Source organism: Cheilinus undulatus, linkage group 23 (assembly GCF_018320785.1).
Source record: "Cheilinus undulatus linkage group 23, ASM1832078v1, whole genome shotgun sequence".
NCBI lineage: Eukaryota > Metazoa > Chordata > Actinopteri > Labriformes > Labridae > Cheilinus > Cheilinus undulatus.
The window spans coordinates 23,889,495-23,906,171 of record NC_054887.1 but is presented as its reverse complement, the minus strand read 5'-3'; the positions used below and the strand labels follow the sequence as shown (position 1 = coordinate 23,906,171).

The window sequence follows — 16,677 nt, the reverse complement described above, 5'->3', positions numbered from 1 at the left end:
CAGTGTTCTGCAGTGTTCGTTTAATCCTGTAGTTACTTTAAAGTAAGTGAAGGTCTGAATAACTCCTGCATGCATAGAAAAAGACACTAAGAACAACCAGTTAAAAAAAAACTTTTATTGTTATCTCAGGAATACAGTAGACTGCTGTGCACAGCACATACGTACAAAAATAAAAGGAAAAAACTTTAATATCCTTACTTAGCATTGTCTTGTTTTTCAGAAACAAAATAACTGAAGTTTGTTTCGTCTTCATTTACAGTCATCAGCAAACCAAAACTAAGGCAGAGGGTGAGGTATATGAGAACAGAGATGAGAGGAATAGAGCGAAGCCTCACTCCCTTTCACAGACGGAGTAAAGAAAAAAACACATGAAGCACACACCCCTGATTAAGATCCAGGCTCGGGCATGCTAAAGGATCATGACACTTTATAAAAAGATATTCCTCACCGTGACTGAAATGTAAATTGATAGCTGTGGAAAGGAAAAAGAGACTACAGAAATCTGGGCAAAACTTTTGGTCGAAGCTGAAAGTTGAGCTTTTTTAGGGATCCAGCTCTAGTTCTAGACAGAAAACAATAGCTTAATTAGGATCAAGATGTTGTCAGTAAGGTGCTGCTAAAGATGTCAGACATCTTGATTGTGGGCTGGCATGAAAAGTGCTTGTTGGTGCATGCGCAGTATTCACCTGCTGCTGAAAATGGTAGATTTTTTTGTATGCAGTGATAACTTTAACATCTACGGCTGCTGGAAATGGAAAAAGGGGATTTTTTTTAATGCTTTATCAGTCAAAAATGATGATTTACTCCAGACAAGAAGTGTGATTCTGTCATGTTTCATTCAGCCTCCTGTGCAGCAGCAACAAGTCCTTGAAAAACTTGCATTTCAGCAGAATCAAGATGTCCTTGGAATTGAAAAAAAACCTCTACACCTGTGAGGAAAAATACTGTTAAAGCTGGCTTGAAATGAGCAGCAGCTGATACTGTGTCAGTATGAAGGGTGTTCAGGCCGTGCTCAGCAGCAGCAGCCTCCTGAGGATATGCTGTGGTGCCATCCTGCAGGATTTGAGTGCAGCAGCAGCAGAGGTGAGGCTCTGCATGACTCTGCTCCTCACACACTGCATTAACTCTGCAGATGTCCCCTCCCCAGAAATATCCCAACACCGGTGCTTGGAAAGGGGAGGGAATGAGCTGCATTTTAAAGAGGTGGAGCTCTTAATTTTGAGGATTGTTTGGAGGAAAATTTTGCAGATTTGAGACCAATGAGAGCAACTTGTTAGAAGATTTTTGGATCAAAAAGATACTTTAAATTCCTGTTTCATAGACCAACAAAGCCAACTGCCATGGCCACTAGGGTCGAGGCCAAGGCTGGTCCGTGACTCTGACCTTGAACTAAAAAAGGCTGAAAGGAGAGGAGGAAGCTCCTGGGTTACAGCCGGAATCCCAAGGTCCCTGCCTGCAGCGGGTGAGGAGGGGTGCAGGAGATGGGTAGAGGTGGGGGCTCAGGTATGTGGGAGGCTGCCTGTCATCCTGGCAGATCCACATTCCTGCAGGAGGTCTGACGAACAACAAAGACAGCGGTGCCGGCCTGCTCGCTTACGTCTTTTCCTGGATTGAAATAGTCCTGCTTCCTCTCAGAAGGCAGGGACGGACGGAGGAGAGATTCAGGTTTTCAAGTAAACAGCTGCAGAAGTTATGTGGACAGATGCACGCTATGAGGATTCTTAGAAACCCAGCGAAGCATCCTGAGAATATGCTACATGATATTTACCGTGCTGCTCCAGCAGTAAAAAAACTTTCTTACTGCTCATTTTAAGCAGAGTAAAACAGCAGGTATGAGGGAACTTCTCATGCCTCCATCTGCACTGTCCTTCACATCTTCAGGGCACATCATTGACTCATCCGTAATTGCATTTAAATCTGCCTCAGGCTCCAAACACCTCGCTGCCACTGCAGTGCTGCTGCAGAGCACACAAGCAGGCAAGCTGAGGGAAAGTGTCCCAGAGGACGCAAAAAACTCCACCAAGTGAAATTAAAGAGACAAAACTGTAAGGGGACGATTCAAACATTTAGGCACCATCATCGATGGTTTTCTGTGCAACCTGATCTCTTTTTGCCTTAACGGGGCAACTGCAAAGCAGCGTTAAAAAGCTCCTGAATTCTTCTTCTTTTACATTTGCGTCTATTTACATCGTTTTTCTTGGACATCATGTTCAACAGCAGCTAAAGCTTTAAAAAACAGCAGCCCACTTTACTGTAGGAGCTCTTTTCAGGACAATGTGCAGTTTCTACGCAAATCTATCCGCTCCGTCGATTTCTTGTGCAAGCCAGGTTCGAATAGAAAATTTTTCTCCATGCTTGGATAGAAAAGTATTCCACCCTGTTTATGAGCCACATAGTCAAACTTATGGCCTCGCTCCAGCTTCCATGGCCGACCGCTCTCTGGTCTCTACCACAGATTGTATATTACTTAATCGATCTAATTACAGAAAAGAAAATAAACCAGAGATAGTCCACTCCCCCTCCTCCTTCTGAGGCCCTCTGCGGAGTGTCAGCCCTATTTCTGACTCCAGCGGGTGTCTCTTACATGCAAGTTTAAGGGGGCCACAAGTGGGAACACCAAGGCACCTTTAAATCGTGCAGCAAAGGTAGTGCATTTAAGTTTTTAACCCCAACTGCCGGACACGGAGCAGTGAGCCGTCAAGCGCTTTTGAAAGATTCAAATAATTATAAACCTAGCAGATACTTCAGCAAAAAGTCCATGCATCCCTTATTCTAGTAAAGTGGTTCTTTGAGGTAATAAAAAGTATTCGTTTCACTCTTTAAAAGCACAGGATACAGCTCATCCCTCATCTCGAAAAAGGAAGTGACACGTCGTTCGGTTACAGCAAGCACCAAGGTAAAGTGAGACAGGCAAAGGCGTCAGCTCTCCCCCATCCATAAAAACAATAAGCAGCACGGTACATATACAAAGATAGCTATCCAAATATACAGATATATAAACAGAATAAATATTTGTGTTTTCTCTCGCAGTCTGTCGGCTTGTGTGTATATCATGACTTTGCATTTCTGTGTTACCTGGAAGAACATCCACATGTGCAAATAAGTGAGTTATTGCCATTTTTTCTCATAGCCGCGGGAGGAAATGTGTGACAGTCATGGCGGTGGTGGCCTTGTTGCCTCTCTTTACGCGACCATGCTTGCTGAGGGCGATATAAAAGCCCTTGTAAACAAAAGACTCGTAGGCGTTGTAGTTGTTGGGCAGCAAAGTCTCCTTGAACTTGCACTCGTCCACGAAGAATCTCTAAAAAAACAACCACATAGAAAGAGAGAGAAGGAGAGAGAGGGTTTGAGTCAATCTCATGATAGCACAGGATGATCATCACAACATATGCATGGTTTGTGCGTGACCTTTACTTTGGCAGACAGCCGGCCTACAAAGCATGCTTTGAGGGAAACTGGAGGAGGTGGCATGTTGTTGCAAAAAGAAATGCACCCTTTCCAAAGCAGATACCAGCCTGCTGCTTTAACTCACAGATAATCCCTAATGATTAAAATAAGTTATGATGGACTGCTGAACTATTTGTACAGCATTAAGAAACACAGACACCATAGGACTGAGTCTCAAAGTTTGATTATACACCAATAAGATGCATGATTCTAACCACGTTTAGAGAAAAGAAGTAAGGTTTTTATACTGACAAAGACAGAGCTCTGAGTAAGATTTTAAATTAACCTTTCCTCTCACAATTCGAATTTTAAGGAGTTAAATCAAAAGCATTAAAGGATAAAACTTTAATATTATGCTTTATATTAAAAAAGCACTATTAAAGAGGAAGAGAAAAGGGTTAAAGTCATGCAGGAATATTTAAAAATACCTCATAGTATTATGGTTTGATTGCTTGCTCTGTGTCAGATCCTATCAAAGTTAACTCCCTAATTTCCTTTTATCATTTATTTTAAATGACCACTGTTCTCTTTGCAATAGAGCTAAATGATCTCCAAAAGGGTAAGTACAACTCAACAGGACAGTTTGTAAGCTATTTTTTTAAAGCCATTTTGCCTCCTGGACACATTGTCATAAACAGATTGTCAAACATTAACCCTGCGGTGCACAGTCAAACTCTAAAGGTTTTTTCAGCACATCTTTGGCTTTAAGAATATGTGTGCTGCAGTAATGTCACTTGCATTACTACAAACACAAAAGTAAAACTTAACAGAAATGAAAACTTGTTGTTCTCCCATCTCTTGGGGACTAAAAAGTGAAAAAAAAAAATCCTTCTGTGATAAAAAAAATTAGCAAAATAATCACATATATACAAAAAAGTAATATATGCTTAGCATTTTGTAGGAAAAGGGCAGTTGAGGGTTACAACTTAACTGAAATGATGAGTAACTGCATTGAGCATGATATTAATCTGCAAAGAGGAATGAAGGCTGGCAGAGCTAACTGCTAACTTAAGCTGCACTCTACTCAGCATACCTAGCATGACCCTGTGAGGAATTTGACTGTTTTCTGAGCATTTTCTCCATTTCAGACTAGTCGGCTAAACAAATAGAGTTAAGCCACCAAGGAACATCCTTGGCTAGAAAAAGTAAAATTACCGGGTTAGTCTGATTAAACTATGAATTAAGCTAAATGCTAACATGATAGTCCAACTCACATTATACCATGTGGAATTTCCCTATGTCAGATTGGCACACCTGGACAATGCAGTTTGAGATCACTTTTCTCTAGCATGTATACACCTCAATAACACCCAAACTGGACTAGGTGTTCTGCACATGCTCCATAGCCTCTAGGCTAGGCTTTGACACAGAAGCTAAACAGTAGAAATGCTAATCACGGCAGGACTAGTGTCATTTTTCTTCTAGGATCGCCATAAGGTAGAGCAGGCATGTCCAGGGGGGTAAATTAGTAGGGCTGACAGCTTCCATTCGATTGGTCGATTGTTTGGTTGAAAAGCTTTTGTCCGACCAATATCACCCAAGTCGGCCACATTACAACATAAAGCTTGCACTTGATTGTATTGCGCTTCTTAGTTTCTGGCACAGTGTGATGCTAATTATAATTCTGTAGACAAACATTGTGACAAGAAGAATTAAATGAAATGGGGATTTTTTTTAAGTTTAAATTGAGACAACCCTGATGGTATGGTAAATATTCTGGCAACCCAAAACAAAACAAAGCAGTGTCTTTTTTTTAATGACATCTTGATAGCTTACTGCAGCAAATAGCAGTACCAATGGCATTCCAGGAGCAGAGCCAGTAGTAGCCAGGGCCAACCAGGGCCCCTGAAATCTGATTGGCCTCCCTTAAATCCTTACAATGACTAAGCATACCTTAACCTTTATTAGATTGCGTTTACTAATTTCCTTAAGCTGGGGTATATCGCAGTGGCCCCACCATCCTTTTATTTTTCTGTATTTCGCCCTCAGTGGAAAAAGTGTGGACACCTCTGAGCTACTTGCACGTGCTCATCTGAACCGTACAAGAGAAAAGCAGATCTAGATCTTCACCATATGACACACAGCGGTTTCACTGCTTGCTAACTTGTTAGCAAAGTTAAATGGAAGAAGACACTCTGGGCATGCTCAATAGCATCCACGATGGACTTTCACCCCGAGGCTAAATACTAGGCATAGCAGAAGTCGACTTGTCATCTGCTTTCAAATAAAACCATAAGGTAGAGGGATAGAGTGCATTACATTTGGGCCAAAAGTAAAACCATGCTTTCACTTTTGCACACTCAGCCAGTTAGCCGCCTGCTGACTTTTTAGTATGGTCAAACAGAAGGAAGATCATGGTAACTAGCTGTAGTGGGGTATAATGCCACCTATGCACTGGGGCATGAATGAAGCAAACATGCTCCAGCGATGCATGAATACAAGCACAGTAGTCCACTTAAATTACCTAACTGCCAAGCTACAACTGTAGCTCAACTTTACTAATTATGTCAACACACTGAATGATGGTTTTTAAAGCTGTGAGGAGGTTTTAACTTCTGAAAAAGAGTGAAATTAATAAAGATGCCTCTGTATGACCTAAAAGAGCAAACAAACCATAAGCAATGAGATATATTATTTGTATATAGTTAGCATGAATTTCTGAAACCTCTACAACATGGTAGGCGTCAGATGGCATGAACTGCATGCTCCTAATATGGTCTCTTTTTATGTATTTTCCATGGCAGAGATTAGAATTGAGTGATACATTCAACCATTACAGATGGCATTTTAAAAAAATCATGCACAGGAAAAAATATTAGCATAGATAACAGATGTACCAACTTGTCAACAGGAGGTGCCAAAATCAACAAAATCCAAAAAATCTTTACAGGAGCTTTACATATTCATATTTGAGGCAAACAGAGGATACTTGAGCTCTACGGAAAGGATAAGCGCTCAGTGAAGAAGTCCCTAAACCCAGTTTAATCCTTTTTATATTCTTGGGCAGCAAAAAGCCATCACTTCACCAGGGTTGTCAGATGGGAACATCCCCAATTACGACACCTCCAGAGGGCTGAACAGTGATCTCCAGTCTCTGTTGTTTTAATTTGTAAATCTGACAGAGAAGCTCATCTTATGCACAGCTTATTATTACTTACAGATACAGGCCAGAGCAAAGCTAAATGTTAGAAGCCAGTAGTTAAATTATAAAATACTCTCTAGTTTCTGTATTGTTCATTTGCATTTATGGCAGATCACTGTGAGCTACTGATCTGCTTTGATGCTCTCAGTAGGAATAAATAAGATAGACATAAAGATTTAAATAGTGTGTAAATACACGTAAGCACAGACTATAGTGACTAAATTGTGCTCTGCATTGCTTGCTTTAATAGAAGATAAATCATCCGACTCCTCAGGCTGCTTGTTTGTTTGCAGTGCAGCATTATTTAAACACAGCACTACTCCTGGCCCATATCTCTGACCTTGCTCTGTTTGTTAGTATTTATGTCCTTGTGCTGCTTAGCTCCAGTGTTTTTTCTCCTGAGATCAATAAGGTTTTCTCTTATTGTAGCGTATCATACTTAAAGCTCCTGTGAGGAGTTTTCACCTGGTTATGGAACAGGTTTAAATTAATACTGATGCCTCTTTATGGGGCACAATGGCAAAGAAGATAATCAGCAACAAGATTTGTTGCTTTATATGGCTGTTTAGTGATGCCTAAAACTGTTTGGGGGAGGGGAAGTGACAACCTTTTTTAGTTGAGGAGAAAATTTAACGCAACTGCTGCATTTAACTAGTAAAAATGCAAGGAATGGGGCACTGGTAGCCTCTTTTGGGGATTTTTTTTACCCTTTAAAGTACCATCGTCACATGTGAAGGGCAATAACCGTACTTCGTCCAGGGGGCGCCAAAATCAACATGAGCCAAAAACGTCCTCAGAGAAGCTTTAAGCTGAATTTTTATGGTGCTCTATCTGAGTATCTCTAGGCAGCCCAATTTTCCAGGTTTTATGGTACACTTGTTCATAGAGAGGGTTTTTGCTGCTAATTTTTATTTTAGCTTTATTAGCGTTTGTGGCAAGAGGTGGACAAAGCGGGCAAATGGGTTTGAATACCTTCTGTAAATATTTTGCATCATCATGGTGATGTGCATTGCCTTTGACTCATTTTTGCCTTTTGGATTTCATAATTTTATCATCGTTCTGATTGATAAACTTTTAAACTTATCAGGACATCATTCTGATTTTTTATGTGAACAAGTAACAAATTTCCAGTCTCTCGGCTGCACTTTTCAATCTTTACGCTTCTGTTTTCCTACATCTCAGAGAGAAATACTGCATTTTTTACTACATTAGTTCATTGGATTAAAGTGAAAAAATACTTTAGAGATGTCTCATAATACATATGAATAATAGGAAAAATAAAGGCATCAGTAATACATTAAGAGCATAATGTTCTTGAACGCATCACAAACAACAGCCACCTCTCATGTTCATATTAGAAAACAAAAAAAGACAGAAATAAAGTGTATATATACAGTAATTATATATATAAATTATATATATATAAATATATAGTCACTGAGTTAAGCGCTGCCATATAATTGGGATCAGCTGATCTCATGCAAGCCCTCATCAGCTGACGCCTACCTGATTAGCTTCTTAGCACATGATTGGCTAATTGCACTCATGCTCACATATCTAAGCTGCTCTAACTCTGCCTCTCTTTGCTGCCCCCTCTGCTAACCAGTTTTTGTAAACCTCCTCCACCCCAGCTCCTCCTTTACTCTTCTTTTGACTTAATCAGTGTCATTCTGTTGTTACTAATGCCTGCTCTGCTGTGGGTGAACAGCCAAATATAAGTAACAGCAATAAGTTCCAATCAATAACTGTTAACATAGAAAATATTTATAACCACAAATCATGTGTTTCTTAACAAAGTGGACCTGCCCGAGCTGTTGAGAGCCTAAACAAATTTTACAATTTACTGGGACTGAGCATTTAGGAAATACTTGTGATTTTAGCCCAGGGCCATCACATTGTCATTAGAATCCCGATTTTAAAGAAATAAATGTGGAGTTTTGAGTTTGGTTTCTCGTACATTTCTGACTTTCTAATGTTGTAAATGTATGTTTTATAACCTTGAATTTTTCTCCCTAACTTATGGCTTTTTGAACTTAAAAATTCTCTAACCCTACACTTTCATAGGCTTGAGCCTGCCCTGACTTTAAGTGACAGTTATGGATATACTCTAATAGCCCCAAGAGGGCATGCATCCATGCAGTTTATTTAACTCCAGGTTTCTGCAATAACAGTTACCTTTAGTTGTTTCCTTAAGGTTCTGATTTATTTATCATATTATTGTGGAAAAGCAACACTGAAAAAAAGAAAAAGAAAAAAAGCAACGCCAGTTTCTTACTCTTTTCACTGCGTTGTCTCCTCTAAACAAAAGATAAAATCGCAAAAATAAATAAATAAATAAATAAAAAATAAATATATATATGGATGTATTGCCATTTTAGGACTTCCACAGCCAGTTTCTTACCACCGCCTCGTCCCATTCAAATAAAGGCAAAAAACAATAAAATACATTTTCAAAAATAATTAGAACTTCCGTGGCCAGTTTCTTACTATTTCCTCCGTCCTCTCCAAAAAAGGCAAAACGTTAGAAAATAAATCTTAAAAATAACACGTATGTTTTGGCTGCCTAAGGCTTCCATAGCCAGTTTCTTACTCTTACCACTGCCTTGTCCCATTCAAATAAAGGCAAAAAAAAAAAAAAAAAAAACAATAAAAGAAATCTTAAAAAATAATAAGAACTTCTGTGGGCAGTTTCTTACTATTTCCTCTGTCCTCTCCTCTCCAAAAAAGGCAAAACGTTATAAAATAAATCTAAAAAAAATTACATGTATGTTATGGCTGTTTGGGGCTTCCGTAGCCAATTTCACACCATTTCCACTGTCCTGTTTCCTCAAAATACAATGCAGAAAGTGAGAAAATAAATCTTAATAAAATAAATGTATGAATGTATTTTCAGCCTAGGGTTACCGTGGCTAGTTTCCAACTCTTTCCACTGCCTTTTAACCTCACAAAAAAGACAAAAAGCTAAATCTTTGAAAATAAATTACAGCTTCAACAGCAAGTTTGTTACTCTTTCCTCAGTCATCTCCTCTGCAAATAAAGGCAAAAAAGACAACAATAAAACTTAAAAAAAAAAATGTATGGATGAATTAGGGCTTCTGTAGCCGGTTTCCTACTCTTTCCACCCTCGAAAGAAAGGCAAAAAGCTAGATAATAATCTTAAACAATTAATGTATGGGTGCGTTGTCTGCTTAGGGCTTCCATACATCTCTCCTTCAATAAGAATTCTTTTTCTTTCCTCAGTTAACTATCACTCAGCTAGTTAAACTCGTGTTATTTTCTGCTTTTTGTGTGCAGTACTTTGGCTTGTCATGGAGAACTTTCCTGCTGTGGTATCTGAGTCCAGGATGTGGCAAAGAGCAGAACATTTTGAAGAATCCTCCATTGGGACCCCTGTGAAACCCCCCCTATCATCAGAGCATATTAATAAACACAACAGTGCTCATAAACCCACAGGATGCAGCAGCTCCATGAACTCATCTTACACCGAGCAGGATGTGTGCGTATATGTGTGCGCGCGCGCACAAACGTACCGTTCCGTATAACCTTCCCCTGCTGTTCATTGCGACAAACAGCTGACTCCTCACTCCGAACAGGCTGATGACTCCTCGGTCCACGGTGGAGATCTCTATGAGACCTAGAGGAGACACAGAGTTAGGAGGGTGTCACACACAGAGGGTGGCCTCTGCAGCACTGATGGGTGGAACCCTGCAGGTGCATTGCGACTGGATGATGCTTCCTCTCTGTGTGAACATGCACCTTTGTGCAGTTTAAGCATTCAGATGTCCTGTGCTTTACTGCCTACTGAGTGCGTGTTTGTGAGTGAGTGTGCCCTGCTGCAGGGTAAAAATAAGTGAGCGTCTAAACTGGTCCAAGCATTCATGTCATGTTTTTGGCTTGGGAGGATATTTCGCACTGCACGGATGCGAGGCTCAGTACACTGTTTTTGCTTTCGGAAACTTTCAACCACGCCGACACCTCTTATTAAATATCATGCAGGACAAGTGACCCGCGCTAACTTTCACACAGCCATGCACGCGCGCATTGGGTTACGCTCTTTTTCTGGGTCCGAGTGCAAACTCACTGTATTGGTTCTCATTGTGTGCTCCGCTTATCCTGCCGTCCGGGAGCACCTGCAGGTGAAACCCAATGCCCACGTTGCAGTAGAGTCGCCGCACTCGTTTGATGCCCTGCAAATAGTCACTCTCCCAGTTCAGCTCCGATTTCCCCCCGGCTATACCCAGATAGGAGCGCGAGAAAAGCGTCTCCCACTTCTTTTCCAATAAAGTCGCATTAGTCCTGCTTGGAATCGGATAAGAAGAAGCGATCCCCCAGAGAGAAGTCCACAGTACAAGAACTGCTGGCAGCGTCCAGTGCGTCCTGGCCCCGCTGGACATACTGTAGAGGCACCTTTGCGCAACGGCCATCCAGTTTACCTTCGGGGCACGTGGTCAAAGTTACCTGCCCTAAAAATGCAACTCTTCTTATGTTTTCTCCTTTGGCATGGTGGCGGTAAAGGCTGACTTGGGGATCAAGGCAGATCAAGGCCCCATAGCCCGAGATGTAAGCAGCAGCAGCAGCAGGAGGAGGAGGAGGAGAGGCACGGAGCGCGTCGGAGCTTGATTTGGTGCCGGTGGCGATGATCATCTTTCGCCGCTCCGCGCCTCTGTTCAGGCAACGCTGGCAGTGGAGGGGACTCACCACTCACCGCAAAACCAGCTCACCTTGCCCGACTCTCACATCCTAAAATGACATCACTGTGACTTCACCGCTGCGCCCCCCCATCAAAAGTAGGAGATGGGAGGAGGAGGAGGAGAGAGGGAGAGAGAGAGAGAGAGAGTTACAGGACCCCAGCAGCAGCAGTTCTGATAGGAATGATGGGGGGTGCAGCACCTTCACATCAGCGGCAAACAAGCGAGACAGAAGCTGGTGAAGCGTTTCCTGTGGTACTTTTCAAAATAAAAACCCTCATACCATACCAAACAGTGCAATAAAATGCCAGGAGGTACAGTAACACACTCTTCAACATATGGTACAATCCAACAAATGAATTATGGTTTAGTAGGTACAATGCAAGACAAAAAGAATCGTATGATGCAAAAGGCAAAAGCAATACAATATAATATGATAAAAAAGACACAATATAGTAGGCTCCAATAAGATAGGCCTATAACACTGCACAAGACAATACGAAATGATAAAATATATTATACAATACAACACAATACAATACAGTATGGTGGCAACTACAAAATACCAGCACCCCTAAACCTAGTGTCTGAACAAACATAACAAAACCTACGTGCAAAAACTGGTGCCTCAAACAGTTCCACAACACAAGCTCTACAGACTCAATGAGGTCAAACACCAAACAAAGCTGCATGTCAAATGTTAGCAGTCCAGGCTTTTATAGTGAAGAGGCTGCAGGTGCTGTCTTCTGATCCGCTGATTGGTTCCCTTCTGCAGTAAGGCTTTTCCAGGCAACCCAGGTGTACGGTGTACATTTTGGGACATTCTCAGGTCTAATTGTAAGGTGTCAGGTGTCATACGAAAAAGCATCAGGTATCAGGAAAAAAGGCGTCAGTTCTCGGGAAAAACACCTTTTAATTGACATCTTTTTTATGGCTGCTTTTTACCAGAGACCTGACGCCTTTTTGCCTGATGCCTGTTTCCTGGGACCTGACACGTTTTTTTTTTTTTCCTGACATCTTTTTTATGGCACCTTCCTTCCTGATGCCTTTTTTTCCTCAGACCTGATGCCTTTTTCCCTGACATCTTTTTCCTGACATCTCTTTTCCTGATGCTTTTTTCCTGACACCTTTTTTACTGAGCCCTGACACCTTCTTTTCCCTGAGACCTCATACCTTTTTTCCTGAGACCATAATCCTTCTTTTCTCATGCCTTTTTTCCTGATGCCTTTTTTTTCCTGAGACTTGATTCCTTTTTTCCTGAGACCTGATGCCTTTATGCCCAATGCCTTTTTTCCTGAGACCTGACACCTTTTTTCTTGAGACCTGATGCCTTTTTTCCTGAGACCTGACGCCTTTTTGCCTGATGCCTTTTTCCTGATACCTGACATTTTTTTTTCCCCTGACATTTTTTTTTATGGTATCTTCTTTCCTGATGCCTTTTTTTCCCTGAGACCTGATGCCTTTTTCCCTGGCATCTTTTTCCTGATGCCTTCGTCCATAAATCCTTTTTTTCCTCAGACCTGAAGCCTTTTTCCTGATGCCCATTTTCCTGACATCTCTTTTCCTGATGCTTTTTTTCCTGACGCCTTTTTTACTGAGCCCTGAAGCCTTTTTTTCCCCGGAGACCTCGTGCCTTTTTTCCTGAGACCTTAATCCTTCTTTTCCTAAGCCTTTTTTCCTGATGCCTTTGTTTTTCTGAACCCTGACACCTTTTTTTCCTGACGCTGTTTTTCCTGAGGTCTTTTTTCTCAACACCTTTTTTTCCTGAGACCTGGTGCTTTTACATTTGAAACCTCACTCCGAGACCTGAGGATGTACAGGTGTACATTTTAGGACACACTGGGGCTTATCAAATAAGAAGCACACAGGTGTAGTATTGCTGTAAGTTGGCATGGTAAATCCATACCTATCAGTCCATTATTGCCTAAAATTATAATTTTTTTCAATCAATTTTCCTCTTATTGCTCATTAAGAGTTTCATTTCTCTTCCTGAGAATCTAAAAAACAGATCTGTATCCTGGGCAATACAGATTTGTTGCACTAATAAAGGCTACAAAATTCCCTCATTTTAGAGAAAGAGTAACTATATATTAACTAGAATATTTGACTAGAGCTTCAGAAATATGTCCCTAAAATATCTCAATAGCCCCCTTGTGGCTGACTGCAGGATAGGCAATACAGATTTGTTGCACTAATAAAGGCTACAAAATTCCCTCATTTTGAGAAAGAGTAACTATATATTAACTAGAATATTTGACTAGACCAAAATATTGATTTTATTTAATTTTATTCCAATGTCAGGCCCTGCAGTATCTGTCAAAAAAATGGCCCTTTTACAAATGCAGTTGATGATCCCTGCAGTATATTAAGACTTGCAACTTTCTCACCCAAAATGTGTACATATGATAATTTACAGCGAACAAATGTTCCTAAAACCAGTGGTTTATAAAGGGTTATAAAAGTGTACTTTAATTGTGAAGGTAAACTAACCTATTTTATCAGTCTTCCTCTCTCTAAATGTGTCTGACTTCACGCAGCTCTTCCTCACATGGGAGACCTGCAGAAGGGGAGGGTGTGTGAGTTTCATTGGCGTTGAGCAATCATGGGATGGATGGATGGATACTGTGTCCAGAACCCAAATCGGGACGGTGGTCATATGTCCTGGCAGCCTGCTGCCTTATTTAGAAGGAAGGTGTAAAAACAGTCACAGCCAGTCACAGGGGAGCAAGTGGCAATCCTGTCTGACACTTCCTTAGCTGTTTGTTCAGGAAGTTTACATAACCAAGTATTTTGCATGGTCAGATTGCGTGTTATTATTATAAGAAACACACCCTGCAAATGACAGGAAAACGCCATGATGATCAGTGATTGCATTTAACTCAGGTCATAGTTAAGCAAATGCAGGGAATGACCTGCAGTTTATGATTGCAACAAGCCAGAAATCACAATTTTACTTCAGAAAAAAAACAAATTTCTGCTTCTTTTTGTCACTAAAGTCCAAGCTGAGTGCACTGAGTTCGACCTCCTTTACATCCCTGTTTGCATCCCAACCTCTGTGGTACCAGTATAGGGCGATAAAGACTCAGGGGAATTCCCAGCGCGTCAGAGAGCACCAGGCTCTGGGGCCCAAAGGTGCGCACTGCTGCCAGGGAGCCTTAGGCCCACCTTAGCAACCAGAGAGGACTTGTTGGTGGTAAACAGAAGAGGCAAGACGACCCATGATGGAAAACCAACAAACAAACAAAACATGTAATGCAACCTATAGTTAGGAGATTTATAAATTACTACATTAATGTACATGTTTAAGTCATTAAAGTAACATATTTAAAACTAAAACCATAAATGTTTCTGAAGTTTTGTCATGCCTTTCTCTTCAGATTTTAGCATATTAGAAAGGTGTTATTAGCAAAAAGCAGCCTCAGCGTCACGCCTGTTTAACACTATTAGCTGAATTAATCTGAGGAGCTCAGCAGTGGCTCATTAACAGTGCCCACTCTCCATTGATTGAAGTTACACCCTGTCAATAACCCAGTAGTTTTGTCTATTCAGGCTCTTGGTAGCCTTGGATTGCATAGCCATGTGCTTACGCAGCAAATCAAGAGGCTGTGTCATTAATTTGCTATTCAGTGTGGTCCAGACTATCTGCTCCAGTGGCACGAGGATATCAGGATCTTTCCTCTCTCGAAGTGTAGTATTCTATGTTTGAGCACCAATCATTTACTTTGACATTATTGCTGCACTACTGTTTGTTTTTGCCTCTATTGCTCAAAGACTTGGTGTTGACTAGAATTACCAGCATGTTCTGTGATGCTGTCTTGAGCATAGTGGTGCTTTGATGCTAACAGCATTCAGCTAACAGGCTCACAATAAAAGTTAAAAAAGTGCATGTTTACTGGAATAATGTTGCTCGAGTCTCAAGTCTGTTGGATTGATCATCGACAGATAGAAAGAGCAAATGTAGAGCAAGTTTTCTGATAGAAAAAAAGCAACGCTTCGCAATTCAACACAAGTCAAATCTTCCTTAAAGCTTCCATGGAGATCTGAACCAGGGGGTAGGGGCATGACAAAGTGTGGACAGCATGCTGCAGAAAGTGTCTTTTTGATATTGTTAATTGCAGAGATTACTGATGAGTAATTATTTTGATAAACATGAGAAAGCAGGATACGATTTTTTTTTTTGGTTAAAGAAAAATACAGCTTACCTGTGTTTTCCACAGGATCCATGTCTGCAGCATTCCACCTGAACTGCAGTTTTGCTCTGGTGGACTGTGCTTGTCCCCAACTACAAGGTCTGGTTCTGAAGCTCAGCTCAGCTCAGCTCAGCTCAAATGTCCTGTATTAAAAAAAAATGAGGTTCAGTGGTAAACTAGGGCTGAGAGGTAAGAATTATAACTGTGATTAAAGGGGACATATTATACAAAAACCCCCTCATGATGTCAGGTGGGGTGTTAGCACCGCCCCGGGGTTCAGTTGGCCCTCCCCGCTTGGAAGAACATTCCGCCTCCTCTCCTGTTTCGCCTTTCAGCTACAAGATGAGAGAAGGATCCATTAAGCCAAATCCATTTCCTGAGAGGGGCGGAATCAGACAGCTCATTAACTTTTAAAGCCACAGACACAGAAATGGCTTGTTCTGAGCAAGGCTGTAGCAGAGGGTCTTTCAGACTAGGGCTGAACGATTAAGGAAAATAATCTAATTGCGATTTTTTTTTTTTACCCAATATTGCAATTTGAAATGCGATTATTCCTTAAGTTCCCCATCGTATGTATTTTCCAACAAACACAAGCGATAAAAAATTCTATATTTCAACCAAAAAAATATTAGACTAAACAAGGGCTGAAAATTTTTGAAAAAATACCGAACTATGATGATTTTGACTTGTATTGCAAACTACATATGAATTGTTGTATTGTCATTCTCATATTTAATAAGAAAAAGTATAAAAATGAAGAAAGTAGGAGTTTTTGTAGACCATTCTAAAAAAGGCACTTGAGTTATTACATAACTATATAATGCATAACATCTCCGCTGCAAAAAAAAAAAAAAAAAAAAAAAGAACTGGTATTTTGACATAAATTTCAGGTGAAAGAAGTATTGCACCTTCTGTGATTTGAAAATTGCAGCAGGCCATATTGCAATTTAGTTTAATTTTTGATTAATTGCCCAGCCCTATTTCAGACATGGAAAAATCCAATACTGTTGTGGTTTTTCAACAACGGACTTCACAGGCATGTTTTAGGGACATCTGAGACCAAAATCAACTTGTCTTAAAAGGGTAATATATGTCCCCTTTAATCTCCAAATATCTATGGTTAATTGTAATTAATCTAATTTTTGTTGCATTTTAGGGTTTCAAGATTCAAGATATAAGGGGGCCATTCAAAAAAATAAAAAAACATTTC

The 16,677-nt window shown here is 40.6% G+C and overlaps 1 protein-coding gene across 2 annotated transcripts; it reads right to left on the bottom strand.

Moving 5' to 3' along the window:
* Positions 1 to 130: 130 nt before the first annotated feature.
* LOC121505244 (fibroblast growth factor 6-like) lies at positions 131 to 15,531 on the bottom strand. 2 transcript variants are annotated; one of them, XM_041780379.1, is made up of 3 exons: positions 15,480 to 15,531; positions 10,120 to 10,223; positions 131 to 3,301 (listed from the first exon to the last, which is right to left on the bottom strand). In XM_041780379.1, the coding sequence occupies exons 1-3, from the start codon at positions 15,499 to 15,501 to the stop codon at positions 3,125 to 3,127; spliced, it is 303 nt and encodes a 100-aa protein (XP_041636313.1). In that variant the 5' UTR covers positions 15,502 to 15,531; the 3' UTR covers positions 131 to 3,124. The 2 variants fall into 2 exon arrangements, with proteins under 2 accessions (XP_041636313.1, XP_041636312.1); XM_041780378.1 differs by lacking the exon at positions 15,480 to 15,531 and adding an exon at positions 10,671 to 11,424.
* Positions 15,532 to 16,677: the final 1,146 nt, after the last annotated feature.

Coding starts and splice junctions, on each gene's coding strand:
- LOC121505244 (XM_041780378.1), bottom strand. CDS start 11,013: ATGGCCGTTGCGCAAAGGTGCCTCTACAGTATGTCCAGCGGGGCCAGG. Junction 10,224..10,670: donor ACACAATGAGAACCAATACA/GTGAGTTTGCAC, acceptor TGTCTCCTCTAG/GTCTCATAGAGATCTCCACC. Junction 3,302..10,119: donor GGGGAAGGTTATACGGAACG/GTACGTTTGTGC, acceptor TTGTTTTTTTAG/AGATTCTTCGTGGACGAGTG.